Source organism: Pelophylax lessonae, assembly GCF_965119305.1.
Source record: "Pelophylax lessonae genome assembly, chromosome: 6".
NCBI classification, from domain to species: domain Eukaryota; kingdom Metazoa; phylum Chordata; class Amphibia; order Anura; family Ranidae; genus Pelophylax; species Pelophylax lessonae.
The window spans coordinates 294846349-294864656 of NC_138773.1; the positions used below are offsets into that span (position 1 = coordinate 294846349).

Below are 18308 nucleotides of genomic sequence, written 5' to 3' on the forward strand. Positions count from 1 at the left end.
GCATCAGGAAAGAAAAATTACGGTAAGTATTTAAAACAATTTTCAATTTTTTAAATGTTTATATACTGGCTATCAAATTAACACATTCATTTAGTTAAAGGTTAGGTGAAAAGTTTAGAGTAATATAACACTTTTGGTAGTTAAATAATAGAGAACTATACTTAAAGGATAAGTTCACCTTTCGTAACATGTTACACCCATATTCAGGTATTCAGGGTGTAACATGGAACGTGTTACGAATGGCCCAGCCCCCACACCTTCCTGATCCCTACTTTTTAACGCAAGTACATGGTACAGCAGGAACATATCAGGAATAAGAAATGTTGGGGTAACATATTGTTTAAATGAGTTTCTCCAGTTGATGGGAAGCTGCTTCGATTTGAATGGGAAATGACAGGTAGTTTAGCCAAAGTCTTGAAAACACCCCCTTCACAGCCATGGTTCCTCTTGAGATTGCTAGGGGTTCCTTGATTAGTGAGCAATAGCGAATTGTTGTTCTACCTGCAATGGCCACCAATGCAAAGGGCACTTCTACACTGACCACTAATATTAGGGGAAAAACCATAACGATTTCTGTCTGTATTTCTTTTCTTTTATTATTATTCATAATAATAATTTATATAAATATTTAAAAAATTGTAAATATATTTAATTTAATTTCAATATTTTTACTAAAAATGTCTGGAGCAAGGAGCATGGTTAAACATTTTAGGGTGTCTTGCCCTTTTTTGTAACTATAGAGCTTCATCCTTGGAAATCCATTGCTTTTTTTGAGTATGCCAGGTTAGTAGGACTTCACCTAAAAAAAAAAGAGTGCTCAATTTTCTGCAAATTTCCTTTTAACCACTTTACCACCGGAGGATTTTGCTGTCTTCCGTCCAGGCCACTTTTTGCGATTCGGCGCTGTGCAACTTCAACTGACAATTGCGCGGTCGTGCGACGCTGTACCCAAACGAAATTTACGTCCCTTTTTTTCCCACAAACAGAGCTTTCTTTTGGTGGTATTTGATCACCTGTGCGATTTTTACTTTTTGCGTTATAAACAAAAAAAGAGCGTTTATTTTGAAAAAATAACAATATTTTTAACATTTTTTTATATGAAATTCCCCCCAAAAAAGATGTAAAAACCAATTTTTTTAAAAAATTTTGGCCAATTTGTTTTCTGCTACCTATGTTTGGTAAAAAAAAATCGCAATAAGCGTATTTTGATTGGTTTGCGGAAAAGTTATTGCGTTTACTAACAAAGGGAAAGATTTCTGTCATTTTTGGTGTTTTTTTTTAACGCGTAATGGCGGCGATCTGCGATTTTTTTTTGCGGGACTGCGACATTGCGGCGGACAGATCGGACCCTTGACTGACATTTTTGACACTTTTGGGGGTACCAGTGACATTACTGCAGTAATCAGTGCTATATATATGCACTGTTACTGTAAAAATGACACTGGCAGGGAAGGGGTTAATTTTATTGGAGAGGGAGGGGTTAATGTATGCCTGGTGCTTACTAACGTGTAGGGGGGGGAGGTGACTGAGTGAGTCATGGACAGATCGGATGTCCAGCTATGCTGAACAGTCCGATCTGTCACTCCCTGTCACTATGGAGATCCGCCCGCTGTGTTTACACACAGCGGGCGGATCTCCAGACTCGATCCCCGACGATCGGGTAAGAGCAGCGGCGATCGCCGCTGCTCCTCCCCTGGCCCCACTCCCGCTGTGAATGAAAACAGCGGGAGCGAGCCTCCGGCGGCGCGCAAGCGCTGCCCAGATGGGGGAGTGTCTGACGACGTAGTACTACGTCGCCAGACGATAACGAGCCACTTTGCCGCAGTAATATTACTGTGAGCGGTCGTAAAGTGGTTAAAGAGAAAACCTAAACCATGCCACAACCCAAAACAACCATCATGGAATGAGTTTTTCACAGATTGGGGAAGTGGAAAACCCCTTTAAATAAGGTCTTTTATTTTTACTTTGTACCCATTCCTCCTGATTTCAATAAAGCAATGCCCATCTCATTACAGGGAGAAGCAAGAAGCGAGACAGATGTCAGAACAGCGAGCTTTATCCGTTAGCGGAGACTGAGGCGTGTGCCTGTGAAGTATATAAATCTCAGCCGTATGGAAATTGGTCGGACTGCATAATTCGGGATGGAAGAAATGAAATGCAGCTGGGAGTGAGAGCTCGCAGAGACATGAAAGGCTGCGGTGAAGGCGTTCGACTGCGCGCAATCGCCTGTTATGACTTAACTGGCAGGATTGTAGAGCCCGGTCTCTGCAGTCGTTCTGGTAAGAGCATAAATTATTTATGGAACAGACGCTTAGCACCGAGTGATTTTAATTGTTAAGGCCGGGGAATAGTTTTGTGGATTTCTAATATTTCTTGAGGATAAGTGTAGAAATTAAGAATCGCTCTGGATAGGTTCTGTGTCGTACACCAGGAACAAAATATGTTCTGTAAAAGCAGTATTCACATTATAACCCTGTATTTAAAGAGACCCAGTCGCCAGGTCACTCCTGGAGAATATAAGGGCATGTTATTTACATGTGAAAGCCCCTCTTGTGTAGAAGAACATTGGGTTGGTGAACCTGATAAAGTGGAGCTCCAGTCTCCTAGTCAACATTATGCAAAAAAATCATTGAGATCATTCTAATCGGGTCTCAGAAAATAGGTGCAGGAACTCAACCACTGCCCCCAAACCCCCCCCCCCCCCACACACACACACACACCCTCCATACTGCATCACATAGTGGGTGTGGTCAAACTTCACTAAAGGCCCGTACATACTTGATGGAAATCGGACGAAATATCCTCCGATTTTTCTCTCTCTTTCTCAGCATTCATAACCGTCTTTAGTTGACAGTGCATAAATGTTCACAAAATTTCTCGTCCGTTTTTTTTTTTGGGACATTTGTTCCTAGACTTCTGGGTCATCAGCAACTTCAGATCATGCGCGGTCTTTCGTATCCGATTTTTCACGGACGTACTGCATACGCATTAAACGGAAATTGGTTGTGCTGGGGATGGACGATAAAAATTTTGGTGTTTATTACCCCGGTTTTTTTTTTTCGTTAGAAATGTCGGCATCGGTTGTGTACACATTAGCCGAAAATCGTACGATTTTACCTCGGACAGGAATTTTCGGCAGATTTTCTACTAGTGTGTACCCCACTTAACAGTGAAAGGGGCATTAAATACAAGGAGTGCATTACGTACAGATTTCGGGGGGAGGGGGGGTGTTACAGACTGCAGAGTGTAGGGGTGCGCTATGTGCAGAGTTCATTTTCAAACACTCCCAAGGGACTGCTGGAAGAAATTGTTCAAGCATATGAACTTGCTGCAAAAAGGTTGCGAGGGATAAGCAACTGTCAACTCTTGAAATAGCAGTAAAAAAGTTGTGGAGCAATATCAACTGTCATGGAGTCTCTTAAAAATGGAAAACACAAGCTTCAGTTCGCAGCTCTTGATAGAAAAATATTGGGGGAAGGTCCCAAGTGCAAACAAGTGACAGAGGCGCTGTGGCCCTTCTTTCACAGCTGCTTACCTCTGCATCCCCTATCCACATCTCAATTTCACCCCTCTCCAGCTCTGACCTCAGCATGCAACCCCTCGTCCACTGCCCACCTTCTCCTTCCCTTCTTAAAAGCTCCACCATCTTCCACATGTCTTACTTGTGTTGCTGTATTAGGTTGAAGAACTCAGCTGGCTCTGGGCCCAGTCCCTCCTTACACACTGTAGGTGGCTCTGCCTCTCTCACTTGCAGGGAAATCATCCATTGGGGGTGTTGGGATCTGCACTGCACCCTGGGCACCACCCCAGGAACCTGCATCTCCCTTGTCCCCATCCTGCACTCAGTGGAAGCCTCTCAGGAGATCAGATCTGTGGGAGCCATTGGGAGACAAGCTGTTAATGGTAAGCACAGAAGCTGGACTTCTGTGTTTACAAGTGATATGGGTGAGACGGGAGCAGAGGGCCTGAGCCAGAGGTGGTGGAACTGAGTTCCACCAAGTTCCAGCTGAAAAAAAGCCCTGGGTAATTCACCAGAACCACAATGGAAAGTGATGCCCATGTGCACATTCTAATTACTTACAATCCAATTAGTTATCTTTTCTCATCCTCAATTTCGGCTGCGGCCATAAAGAATGTGGGCAGCTTAAGCCACCCTGGCTTCATTTCCGGGTTTAAGTGCAGCTGCCGTCTCCCGTCCTTACAACTGCGCAGTCACGAGGAATATGCCCGCACAGAAGTCCGGTAGATGCAGTTCTGGGCAGGAAATCTTGCAATAATACTAGATGCAAATGGAGATTGTGTGGAGAGAAGTTGGCTGGTTAAATGGCACGGCACCGTCCCCAATCAAAATATGGGAAAAATAGCAAGTCCAGATATGCAAGGGAGGCAATAGGGAAAGGAACTGGGAATAGTGGGGGGAAAAAAACAAGCATATCTGGACAAAGGGGGATTTAATTGTGCCAAACAAACACTAGATGCAGAAAAAAATATATACAAATATCAAAATTTATTTAGACATAGAAAATATAACAAATCAGTTTAAAAAATAGGGATAATCACAGTCATTATACATATTCCAGTACATGTCTCCAAAGATGGAGGCGTGTGTAAAGATTCACTGCTGGATCAACGCGTTTCGCTGTAGGCGCTTCATCAGAATCCAACAAATGTACTTCAAAGTAAGTATATACAGTAGTATCATATCCCTTCTATGAGAACAGGCCGCAAACACTTTAAGCGCCAAATCATCTTATGGGTCGATGAGTAAGATCATCTATCCAGAGGTCCCAGGAACCCTTACAATGAAGGGGCTGGTTGTAGGCTTGTAGAAAGAAAGATTTCTATATTCTCAGGTGAACCTCACATCCAAGGGTTAGATATTAAGTAACCCCATATATCAGTGGGGATGTGTACTGGAAACAGATAAAAAAATAGCAAAAAACAATCCAGTGTCCAATCCGGACCATAGACTCTTACAGGATCAGGGAAGTAAGGAGAGGAACATTCCTGTATCCCAATGAACCATGGATGGAGGGAATAGATCTTAACACACTGCACATCCATCAGGATGAGACCGTGACCATCTGGATCTGGGTCTGGATCGATGCGTTTTGCCCAAGATAAGGGCTTCTTCAGGATCCACTTCTAAAATATATTTTGTAAAAAAAGAACAGTAGCTGGTAAGCAACAACAAATAGGATATCAGTACTGTAGAGACCTGTACTGCTATCCTATTTTTGAGTGCGGAGTCCCCCTTTAAATCCGGGACAAGCACAATTGGAAGATTCTGCCCTATTCCACCATATAGTCAACTAAGAAAAATCCCAGATAGTGGCAGAGTATGTTGACCCTCAGGCTATGAGTGGTCAAGTGTGCATTTATTTACTTTTGTTCCTATATTAGAATATTTAAGATTATTTATTTATTTCAGCGAGGTGCATCTATACATGTATATTTACTTTCAGGCCGCCCGCAATGTACTGTGGGTGGGCAGACTGTGCAGGCAAAGCATCATACTGGTACATCACTGCCTGCTTCAGTGATCTGTCAGCAAGTCCCAGCCAGTGATTCATGGCCAGGACCTGCTGACCGGCTGTGCCCAATCACAGCCCAGAGCCCTGTGTTGACAATCAACACAGGGCTCTTCACAGAGGGAACGATATCTCTGTTTCTTATCCCTGCAAAGCAAAGTGGGGATAAAAAACAAAGAAATGTATTAGTAAATGCAGCACACATTACACACATTTTCCATTGTTAGGCACACATCACTCTAGATGTTAACCCCTTCCCAGACAGTGTCATTAGTACAGTAACAGTGTATATTATTTGCACTGATCACTTTATTAGTGTCACTGGCGATGTCAGTGGCAGTTAGTCATTTTCCCAGCAGCGTCAGTTAGCATCTGATTGTTCCGCCGCACTATCACAGTCTCACTATAAGTTGCTAATTAGCACTGTTAGTAGTGTAAAAAAAAGAATCAATAGGAATTCCAATATACAGGAAAGGAACTGAACCCAGAGGTCCAGGAGAGCTGACTGGAGGTGTAGAGACACTGGAGACCCTCGAAAAACAGTATCGTGAGTACAGGCGATCGTGTCTAGGGGTCTGACCTGAGGGGGGCCACCCCGGTCAGAGGATGGGTGTCAGTCTGTTGAGTGAAAGGGGATACTTGGAGTGTATCCTGAAGATAATCTACCCAAACAAGTCATCTATACAGAGACTTAACCCAAATTCATCTAGTGGCAAGGTGAATCTGCAGCCTGGCTGCATCATCCGTGAGAGTCCCCATCCATTGTGAATAGTTTAATTTGGAGTATCCCACTCTTACCTTCTCCCATCCCTAATTAAATAAAATAAAAAAAAAAAAAAAATAAAAAACAACTACATCCCCTAGACTGTTCATTGACTGAGCCAAGGAGTAAAGGATTAAATTGTGCATGCTGCAGTTGCTAATGGTAACCCAGGGGGATCCGAAGGTGAAGAATTCAGCAGTCCTCAAGGGGGCAGTGCTACAATAGGAACTTAATCAGTTCTAAATCTGCGCAAATCAATAAGCTAAAAAACAAATAAACTACAATAAAGAGCTGCATGTTGTAAAGTGTAAAAAACACCTATACTGTGAAAAGAAACAAATGAACCACGCTCTTGCATCATAAAATACATATCACTATAGTGAATAAACAATTGTGAATAAACAAATAAATAAATACATCTTCATTTAAATTATAGAAAATACATAAAAAGTCCATATATAATCCCACACGTGAATAGTGTCCTCAGTGAGTATAGGAAAGTTTCCTCTCCAACCGCATGCAGACGCACTATGCACTCACCAGACTTGATTGAGTCCTATTACAGGGAGTCAGATTGCACATATGGGAAAATCCAAGATGTCATACATGAGGTCACAGGAATGAATTCAAACCGCTACTGTCATCCATTCAATATATAAATAAATAGCATATTCAAAGCTCCAGTGTTGCCATATATAGAGGTCGTTTTCGCATTCTTACATTGGTACAGCTTAGCAGAATTGGTGGAATTTATCAAAACTGGAGCAGTTGTACATGGAAACCAATCAGCTGCTATCCTCAGCTTGTTCACTGTGTTTGCAATCTGCATTTGGGATGTCGTTGGGAATATATTGACAAGGGCCTGGACAAGGGGTGGGCAGGAGTAGTAGAAGCTGCCCTGGGCACTGTGGTTTCATGTGAGGTGGGGGGGGCATTTATGTTGGGAGGGGCGATTGGGGGGGTAAGAATTGCTAGGAGTAGTGATTTAGGGGGATTTTTGTTGGGAGGGGGAATCTAAGGGGGCTTGTGCTAGAAGAAGTGATATAGTGAAGGGGGGAGGAGAATTTTGCTTGGAGGGGAACTTTTTGTTTGGGAGGGGGAATTAGTGCTAGGAGGGGAAATTTAGGAGCTGGATTTGTGCCAGGTAGGGGTATTTGGAGTGGGGGGTAGGGGAAGATGTGTACTCAAAGGAGAAATTTGAGGGGTAGAGGATTAGTGCTTGGAGGGGTGACCTTTTTTTGGGGAGGGGCATTTGTGTTGGAGGAATTCGGGGAATAGGGGGCAAAGATTTGTGCTGGAAGGGGAGATTTCAGCAGGGGGCGGATTTGTACTGCTTAGGTGGTAGCATGCAGATTAGTGCTAAATTTTTGAGGGGGGGGGGGATTTTTTTTGCTGACACATAAAGCTCATACATCTTGGGGGGGGGTCACATTTTTGTAAGTTGGCCCTGGGCTCTAGATGACCTTGTCCCAGCACTGATATTGACACCTGCCAGGGCCATCTTTATTATTGATTGGACCCTGGGCAAAGATTTTCTTGGGCCCCCCTGAATTCACTTATCAACTATTTGCAAGCAGTTCGGTCTCAAAAATGAATGGGCCCGGGGCAGCTTCCCCTTTTGCCCTGTGTTAAAGACGGCCCTGACACCTGCAGCAGATTGTACACCCAGTGCACTTTGAACATGATGCAGGAAATGGGCGGCTTTCCCACACCGCGTTCTGGTGTGAATGAGCTCTAATGGAAAGGAAAAGCTTGGTTTTTTCTATACTTTTACCTGCAATTTTTTCAATTGGTGACAGTGCCTCTTTAAAGCAACCCTATCATGAAGATAAAATCCAGCACGAAAAATGCACCTGAAAAAGAAAAGAGTATATAATCACCTATCCGTGCTGGGATTTGCAATTGTCAGGTTGTACGTCAAGAATGTAATAAGATGAGACATCTGTAAGAAGGCCGTATCTCCGTATCTCCAGACTGAGCTGACATGAGGAACTCTTACTCTCGGCACATAAGGCAATAAAGTGATCTTCCCATTGTCCGGGAATTGGTTGGAGAGATTGTCTAGCACAGTGTAAAATCCCTCCCGGTGATAATGGTCTTCAGACACTTGTGGTGGAAGCTCTTCTGGTCTGTCCTGTAATTGCCCGTATTTGTTGCCTCTCCTGTGGATTGAGTTGTACATATTGAGCCAAGGGCTGTCAGGCTTATCTCAGATATAACAGCTGATAAGTTATAGTGTGAGAGTAAAATTATTGTTATAGCCTGTAATAGTCTTTTCATATGTGAATATGATCAGCAAAAGGGATAAGTGCAGCTCTAGTGGGCTAATTCTTAGGGGGCCTCGTTCCCTGCGCTGGACTATTTCCACACGGGTAGAGCTTACTTGATTACATAAACAGGCACCCTCTTCCCTTTTTTATTAAATTGTAATAAACAGAAGAAAAAAAAAAATGATATATATATATATATATATATATACATATACACACACATACACAGTATCTCACAAAAGTGAGTACACCCCTCACATTTTTGTAAACAATTTATTCTATCTTTTCATGTGACGTTACTGAAGAAATGACACAATGTAAAGTAGTGAGTGTACAGCTTGTTTAAGGCCCCTTTTACACAAGCAGACCGTTCAGATCCGCCTGTCCGTTTTTCAGGCGGATCTGAACGGATGCCCAATGCATGTCTATGGGGCATCGGATGTCAGCGGAGACATGTCCACTGACATCCGATCCGATCTGTCAAATCCGGACGGATGGAAACCCTATTTTCGATCGGATGAGAATGGATAGACGGTCCGTTCCCATCCGATTCCCCCATAGAGAAGAATGGGGACCTGACAGCTCTGTCTCCGCCCACAGCGCGGAGACACAGCTGCCACCCGCCTGCTCGCGGATCGATCCCCCCGCTGAGAAAAACGGAGTCTGCCAACGGACTACCATGTGTGTGAAAGGGGCCCTACAGTGTAAATTTGCTGTTCCCTCAAAATAACTAAACACACAGCCATTAAGGTTTAAACCGCTGGCAACAAAAGTGAGTACACCCCTAAGTGAAAATGTCCTAATAGGGCCCAATTAGCCATTTTTCATGTGTCATGTGACTCATTAGTGTTACAAGATCTCAGGTGTGAATTGGGAGCAGGTGTGTTCAATTTGGTGTTCTCGCTCTCACTCTCTCATACTGGTCACTGGAAGTTCAACATGGCACCCCATGGCAAAGAAATCTCTGAGGATCTGAAAAAAAGATTTGTTGCTCTACATAAAGATGGCCTGGACCAGTGATGGCAAACCTTGGCACCCCAGATGTTTTGGAACTACATTTCCCATGAAGCTCAACTACACTGCAGTGTTTATGAGCATCATGGGAAATGTAGTTCCAAAACATCTGGGGTACCAAGGTTTGCCCATAAGAAGATTGCCAAGACCCTGAAACTGAGCTGCAGCATGGTGGCCAAGACCATACAGGGGTTTAACAGGACAGGTTCCACTCAGAACAGGCCCTGCCATGGTCGACCAAAGAAGTTGAGTGCACATGCTCAGGGCCATATTCAGAGGTTGTCTTTGGAAAATAGACGTATGAGTGCTGCCAGCATTGCTGCAGAGGTTGAAGTGGTGGGGGTCAGCCTGTCAGTGCTCAGACCATAGGCCACACACTGCATCAAATTGGTCTGCATGGCTGTCCTCCCAGAAGGAAGCCTCTTCTAACGATGATGCACAAGAAAGCCTGCAATCAGTTTGCTGAAGACAAGCAGACTAAGGACATGGATTACTGGAACCATGCCCTGTGGTCTGATTAGACCAAGATAAACTTATTTGGTTCAGATGGTGTCAAGCGTGTGTGGCGGCAACCAGATGAGGAGTACAAAGACAAGTGTGTCTTGCCTACAGTCAAGCATGGTGGTGAGAGTGTCATGGTCTGGGGCTGTATAAGTGCTGCCTGCACTGGGGAGCTACAGTTCATTGAGGGAACCATGAATGCCAACAGGCCCGATCCTGGGCGGGTGCACGGGGTGCACCGTGCCCAGGCGCCACAAGCTGAGGCAGAGGAGGGGCGCTGAAGCTCAAGTGGCAGAGTCCTCCCCTCCCTCCTCCACCTGCTTGTAGTTGACACACATGGTTATAGGGAGATCTCCCCGCTATACAGATCTGAGGACCGCAGCCAGTAACCTCCAATCTCCCCCCCTTTGTTACCCACCATCTGCCCCTCGTTACCTCCACTGTACTCGGACGGCGCCTTTGATGAGAAGGGGCGGGGTGACAGCTGTGGGCGGAGCGGGATAAAGTTTGGGACTGGAAGGGGTCGGGATGTTGCTAGGAGACAGCAAACTCTCCCCGGGAAGGCGAGGGGCTCCGGAACCGGTAGAGCAGACAGTCCGTCTTCTCAGGTGACCGGTGGCACACACCGCCTTTATAGAACAGGAAGCACTGGTAGTCAGTGAGGGACTCCATCTCCTACATAGCTTCACCGGCTACAAGAACTCCTATTACTACCTACTATTACCTTACCAGAGTAGTGGGGGGACTGGGGGAGGAGTGCGGGTGCAGTAGTGTTGAGGGGGAGGGGCATGCATGGTGCAGGGATGAGGTAAAAGAGGGGTTAGGAGGTTAGGTGGAGGTAGTGAAGGTGCAGTATTGGGGGGCATGCATGGTGCAGGGATGAGGTAAGAGAGGGGTTAGAAAGATATGTGGGGGTAGTGAATGTGCAGTATTGGGGAGAGGGACCATGCATGGTGCAGGGATGAGGTAATAGAGTGGTTAGGTTAGGTGGAGGTAGTGAAGGTGCAGTATTGGGGGGCATGCATGGTGCAGGGATAAGGCTGCATTTGGTGGGCACTGGTAGGCTGCATTTGGTGGGCACTGAGAAGGCTGCGATTGGGGGGCTCTGGTAAGCTGCATTTGGGAGGGCTCTGGTAAGCTGCATTTGGTGGGCACTGTTGAGTCTGCATTTGGTGGGCACTGCTGAGTCTGCATTTGGTGGGCACTGTTGAGTCTGCATTTGGTGGGCACAACTAATAAGGCAGCATTTTATGGGCACTGATAAGCTTGCATTTGATGGGCACTGGTGAGGATGCATCGATACATTGATCTCTTGTATCATATCCGCAGTCTCTGACCATCTCTTGTATCAAGTCTGCAGTCTCTGACCATCTCCTATAGTGTGTCTGGGGGCTCTGTCTAACAGACTCTCTAACAGAGGCCCTCTCTGTGTCCATTAGAGAGACCCCCTCCAGGTCCTATTAGAGTACTCTACTTCTCTCACTGTAATTTGTTTATTGTTAAGAGATCGTGGCAGGGTCCCGGGGTAAGGAAGACTCCTTAGGGGAGCATCTCTGTGTTTAAGTCGTTGCCATAGAAACATTTGTAAAGGGGAGGAGTTAGTAAGATGACCACGCCCACGTGGGGCGCCAGAAATATTTCTGCACCCAGGTGTCTGTGACCCTGGGATCGGCCCTGAATGCCAACATGTACTATGACATGCTGAAGCAGAGCATGATCCGCTCCCTTCAGAGACTGGGCCACAGGGCAGTATTCCAACATGAAAAAGTGTCAAAAATGTCAGTTAGGTGTCCGCTTGGCTGTCATTACAAGGAGCGGGAGGGGACTTCTCCCCCCTCCTGCCACCCTCCGCAGCTGGCCCGGGAGACCCGGCCAACCAGCCTGCATGGCTGCCGAAGACCCGATCAAAGCCGCATTCAGCTCTGATCGGGTTTCCATTTAAAAACCTGGAAGTGATGTCATGTACTCGGCGCCAAATTCAAAATTGACAAAATGGCGTTTTGAATGCTTTCAGGTGCAGAGGAGGGGTTTGGGGGACCCCCAGATCCCTCCACAAGAGTACCTGTAGAAAAAAATGTCTGAAAATATCGGCAGATATCATGCGATGATCAAAATATCGGTATCGGCAATAAAAAAATTATATCGGTAGATCACTATTTTGTAGACCATAAAATGAACATGGAAAGCTGATAACATTGTTTAAGATTTCAGTTTAGAAAATTGCAAGTAAACTTGATTTCTGGCAGGATCAAACAGGTATGTATATGTATAAAAAAATTTACTTGGCCTGAAAAAAGAAAACTAATGCAGCCAAGGCATCCAAAGATTGGTAAGCTGCAATATATTTCATTTTTTTTGTTCTTGGGTTAAGATATACTTGAATAAAAAAAAACAAATGCAGTAAAACAATATGTGTCATCTTCACCACACTGAAAATGTTATTTTCTGACATTTTAAAGCAATGAAAAAAGAATCCCATTGCCTCCCGTGCCCTTTCTATTTTCTGTAAACACGACCACCAGAACCATTTATAGCTCTCGTATAAACGGTTTTATTTTGTCACCACTGGGCCTGAGCAGATCCTATCGCTCAGGTTAACTCGCCATTGTAGATAATCCTGTTTAATTTATCCAGTAGCTGTGCTTCTGTAATGCGGGAGATAAGGTGATTCAGCCGCTCAGCTTACACGAGATGCATCCATTATACAGCGGAGGATGGAGATAATTGTACCGGGTGAGTACAGTGGGGCTGATGCACTGTTACCATGCGATAAAGCGTGTTTGTGTTTGAAGGGTCAGGGAGGAGTGAATAGAACGCACAATGCGATTTTTAGAGCCGCTTGCTGTTATGTAAAGAGCACCAGTCATTGCGTTATCATATTCTGCAGGTGTCCTGAGTCCACGGGGGGTCACCGAGCGCCGGTAACAATTGTAGGGGTCAGCAACGAAAGCAAGACAATTATCTGGCTTTTTGTTTCACTCTAAGGCTCCAAGCATATGGCCCAACAGCGTGCAGAGCCTCCGTAATGACATTCCCGGAACCCACAGTAAGCGCACTAGCCGTACAGCATGCAATGCCTACATAATGCCATTCCTAGATCCCGCAGCCTGCACACTAGCCATACAGCGCTCAACGGCTTCGTAATGACATACCCGGAACCCACAGTAAGCGCACTAGCCTTACAGCATGCAATGCCTACATAATGCCATTCCTAGATCCCGCAGCCTGCACACTAGCCATACAGCGCTCAACGGCTTCGTAATGACATACCCGGAACCCACAGTAAGCGCACACAGCCGTACGGCATGCAGAACCATCATAATGATGTCTCTGGGTTCAGCAACCACTGCACACTGTATAGTATGCAGAGGCTGTGTAATGACATTTCCAGGGCCCACAGCAACCGCACACGGCTGTACAGCATGCAGGGCCTACGTAGAGATATTCCTGGGACCTGCAGCTGCAACACACAGCTGTAGAGCATGCAGAGTTGGCTTCCATGCCTAGGCAAATTACACCATACACTCCAGGAATCTTCAGGAGAGGTTTTCACAGCTAAGCACACCCTCCTGTCTGCATGCCTGAGCTAAGGGCAGATTGACTCCTGGAAGTAAATGCTACATGAATCATCTGCCCTTACTCAAGATGTGGCTAGAAATTCTAGGAGGGTGTTTTTCAAAGTGATTTCACAACAAAATAAAGTATAGAGACGTGGATGGATCAGTCAAGATTCAGTGAAATACCATGTCTTCACCAGCAGTCGAGGTTCAGTGACATACCATCCATTCACCAGCAATCAAGGTTCAGTGAGATACCATCCCTTCACCAGCAATCAAAATTCAGTGAGATACCATCCCTTCACCAGCAATCAAAATTCAGTGAGATACCATCCCTTCACCAACAAACGATATTTAGTGAGATAGCATCCCTTCACCAGCAGTCGAGGTTCAGTAACATACCATCCCTTCACCAACAATCAGGATTAAATTCTCTACCATCCCTTCACCAACAATCAAGATTAAATTCTCTACCATCCCTTCACCAGCAATTAAGGTTCAGTGAGATACAATCCCTTCACCAGCAAACGATATTTAGTGAGATACCATCCCTTCACCAGCAATCAGATTCAATGATATACCATCCCTTCACCAGCTATTAGGATTCAATTATATACCATCCCTTTACTAACAATCAAGATCCAGTGAGATACCATCCCTTCACCAACTTTCGAGATTCAATTACATACAATCCCTTCACCAGCAATCAAGATTTAGTGATATAGCATCCCTTCACCAACAATCAAGATTCAGTGAAATACCATCCATTCACCAACAATCAATATTCAGTGAGATACCATCCATTCACCAACAATCAATATTCAGTGAGATACCATTCCTTCGCCAGCTATCAAGATTCAATGAAATACCATCCCTTCACTAGCAATCGAAATTCAGTGAGATACCATCCCTTCACCAGCAATGGAGATCAATGAAATACCATCCCTTCACCAACAATCAAGATTCAATGATATATCATCCCTTCGGCCCCTTTCACACAGGCGGACCGTTCAGATCCGCCTGTCCGTTTTTTTGGCGGATCTGAACGGTCCCCCCATGCATTCCTATGGGGCATCGGATGTCAGCGGAGACATGTCCACTGACATCTGACCCGATCCGATCCGTCAAATCTGGACGGATGGAAACCCTATTTTCCATCCGTCCAGCGGATCGGATCGGATGGGATCGGGTGAGAACGGACTGACGGTCCGTTGACATCCGATTTCCCCCATAGAGATGCATGGGGACCTGACAGATGTGTCTCCGCACACAGCTGTCCTCCTGCTGCTCAGCGGGGGATCGGCGGCTCGATCCCCCGCTGAGAAAAACGGACTCCGTCCAGCGGACGGAGTGTGTGAAAGAGCCCTTCATCAGCAATCGAGGTTCAGTGAGATACCATCCCTTCACCAGCAATCAAGGTTCAGTGAGATACCATCCCTTCATTAGCAGTGGAGGTTCCTTTAGCAGAGTTCCGGGTGAGGCTGTGGCTCTATTAGGGTGAGCCATTCCTTCACTTTGTTAATTAGGGTGCTGCTGCTAATGAATAGCCCATCTGATAACACCCTAAGGCAGACTTTCTATACCTTTTTACCATGAAGGAACAGTTAAAACCATGTTTCATCTCAGGGTAATCATTATTATATCTACAGTAGATTATTGTGATGATCACCAGGAGTAATGCTCCTTCTGTCTGAAGAATCCCCCCTTAAAGATACAATATATTGTCAAAAATATTGGAACACCTGCCTTTACACGCAGTTCATAGGGTCTAATATTGAGCTGTCCCACCCTTTGCAGCTATAACAGCTTCAACTCTTTTGGGAAGGCTGTCCACAAGGTTTACGAGTGTGTCTATGGGAATGTTTGACCATTCTTCCAGAAGCCCATTTGTGAGGTCAGGCACTGATGTTGGACGAGTAGGCCTGGCTCGCAGTTTCCACTCTAAATTATCCCAAAGGTTTTCTACCAGGTTGAGGTCAGGACTCTGTGCAGGCCAGTTAAGTGCTTCCACCCCAAACTTGCTCATCCATGTCGCTATGGATCTTGCTTTGTGCACTGGTGTGCAGTCATATTGGAACAGGAAGGGGCCATCCCCAAACTGTTCCCACAAACTTGGGATCGTGAAATTTACCAAAATGTCTTGGTATGCCGACGCCTTAAGAGTTCCTTTCACTGGAACTAAGGGGCCAAGCCCAACCCCTGAAAAACAACCCCACACCATAATCCCCCCCCCCCTCCACCAAATGATTTGGACCAGTGCACAAAGCAAGGTCCCTAAAGACATGGAAGAGCGAGTTTGGGGTGGAGAAACTTGACTGGCCTGCACAGATTGCTGACCTTAACCTGATAGAAAACCTTTAGGATGAATTAGAGTGGAGACTGTGAGCCAGGCCTTCTTGTCCAACATCAGTGCCTGACCTCACAAATGCGCTTCTGGAAGGATGGTCAAACATTTCCATAGACACACTCCTAAACCTTGTGGACAGCCTTCCCAGAAGAGTTGTAGGGGTTATAGCTGCAAAGGGTGGGCCAACTCAACATTAAACCCTTTGGACTAAAGGCTAGTACACACGCAACGAATTTCCGCCGACCGGTCGTTCATCTTTTGTCCAGAGTTGTGTTTTGTTGGTTGGAATGTGCCTAGACTGCACACAAATTTCCCCGCACGACAAAATTCTACTTCAGAAGTGATGTCATGTGTTGGTTTGCTTTCTTTGTGTTCTTTCTTCTCTGAACATGCCCAGACTTGCTCATTAGATTTTTCCCTGTCGAAATCTGTACTGACTGCACGAAAATCGGACGTGTTTTGATGGAGGACAAAAATTTTATAGCCTGCACACCAGATTTTTTTCGGCCAAAAAGTCGGAGTCGGTTGCCGGAAGCATCATAGTAACAAGCCGAAAATCGGCAGATCGGTCGTCGGATGAAAATTCCTGGCAGAATTTCGACTCGTGTGTACGGACCTTAAGAATGGGATGCCATTAAAGTTCTTGTGTGTGTAAAGGCAGGTGTTCCAATACTTTTGACAATATAGTGTAGCTAAAAAAATCATTGATGCCAGTGGTTGCTTATGTGAGAGTCAGAAATTGCTAATTGCTTAAAGCGGAGTTCCACCCTGGATTTTTTTTTTTTTTTAATACCCCCGGGACAGTCAGGGCTAGTGCATTCCACAATGGCTAGCCTCTGATCTGTCCCGGGTTGCACTTACCTGTTAGGACAAATACTTACCTTGCAAACGTCTTGTCCAGCGCTGCCATCTCAGATGTGGGCAGCTTGAAGCCAGCGAGATCCCCTTCGGCGTCTTCTTCCGCCTTCTTTGGTCCCACGATGCTCTGCGCCGGCCCCAACGTCACTTCCGGGTCGCGCGCGTCATCCCTCTACAGCTTCTGGGCATGCCCAGAAGCTGTTTAGAAGGGGATGACGCGCGCGACCCGGAACGGACGTCGGGGCCGGTGCAGGCGCAATGATTCCTGGGAGCTATGACGTTCAGCTCCCAGGAATCATTGCAGAGCCAGGAAGTGACGACGGGCCGCGGCCGAGGAAGGAGGAAGAAGGACGTAAGGTAAGTATATTTTCTTCGCTACGAGGTAAGTAAAAAAAAAAAAAATATGCGATTATCCATTTCTTTTTCAGGTGACCCGGAGCGAGAAGATGGAGGTAAGTATAAAAATAGGGTGGAACTCCACTTTAAGGAACCCCTAGCAAGCTCTGGAGGAAGCCCTATGGAAAACAGAAGGGTTGATGGTACTCTGTTATGAATTAGGCGCAGATTGCGTGAAACGCATTAACTCTGCTCCCTATCCATCTGGATATTTCTTTGACATGTTATATGTTCGATACTGTAAAGTTTGTACTGGAGTGCCATCAACCCTTTTATTTTCTCTGGAGTATTTGTGGCTGCCGACCGGACTGGCACCCAAGTATATGGTGGAGTGACTGATACAAGTTGGGCCAGCCTGGAGCAGTGTACACCAATATCTCCCTGTCTCTGTTAGGGTTCCATGGAACCTTGGTTGAGAAAGGTCTAAGGGTAAAAATCGCAAGATCACAGCCCCATGCCAAAAAGACTCAGCACTCATATGGCGCCGCCAAAACTTCCCGATCTGCAAAATAACATCTCTGCAACAGGTAATCAGTGCCCAGTGATGATTTAAAAAACTGCCTACAATATTTTTTATCCATGACGGACTTTAGCTGCTGTAATTTAATGGAAAGTACCCCTTACATCCATGAATAATGGGAAGGCCTTTTCAATACAATTGTGTTTCTACTTTTTCTTTGAAGAAAATAAACCTTTTTTTTCAGACCTAGCCACATACTTTTCTGCAAGAGATCATTTTGAGTCATAAACAGCTGTTTCCATTCATTACAGGGCCCAGCCAACGCCATGTTATTATCGCCATCAGAAAGCCATTGAATGCTTTTACAGCAGAGAGTGGTTTCTAGGGAGGTGTTAAAGCTTTCTCCTGCGCTGCAGGTCAGAGAGCAGTGAAATGCGGCGTCATTACCTGTCACTTCTTCGGCACAAGTGGCACTGGTAGAAAGCTTCCAGCGCACACAGGGACAATGGACTCCAGCTCTTTACAAAAGCCAATTAAACAAAGAAAGAGAAAAGATAAAATGGCGTGTAGAAAGGGCCATGCGGGGAATGGATTCTGCTACACAAGGAACC

At 45.5% G+C, this 18308-nt stretch overlaps 1 protein-coding gene across 2 annotated transcripts in view; it reads left to right on the forward strand.

The window, feature by feature from the left end:
• The window catches only part of THSD7B (thrombospondin type 1 domain containing 7B), a 925167-nt gene that overhangs the window by 628135 nt on the left and 278724 nt on the right, over positions 1 to 18308 (forward strand). For both annotated transcript variants that reach the window (XM_082260936.1, XM_082260935.1), the window contains exon 15: positions 2016 to 2279. In XM_082260936.1, the coding sequence (XP_082117062.1) occupies positions 2016 to 2279 (264 nt within the window). The remainder of the gene's footprint in view (positions 1 to 2015; positions 2280 to 18308) is intronic.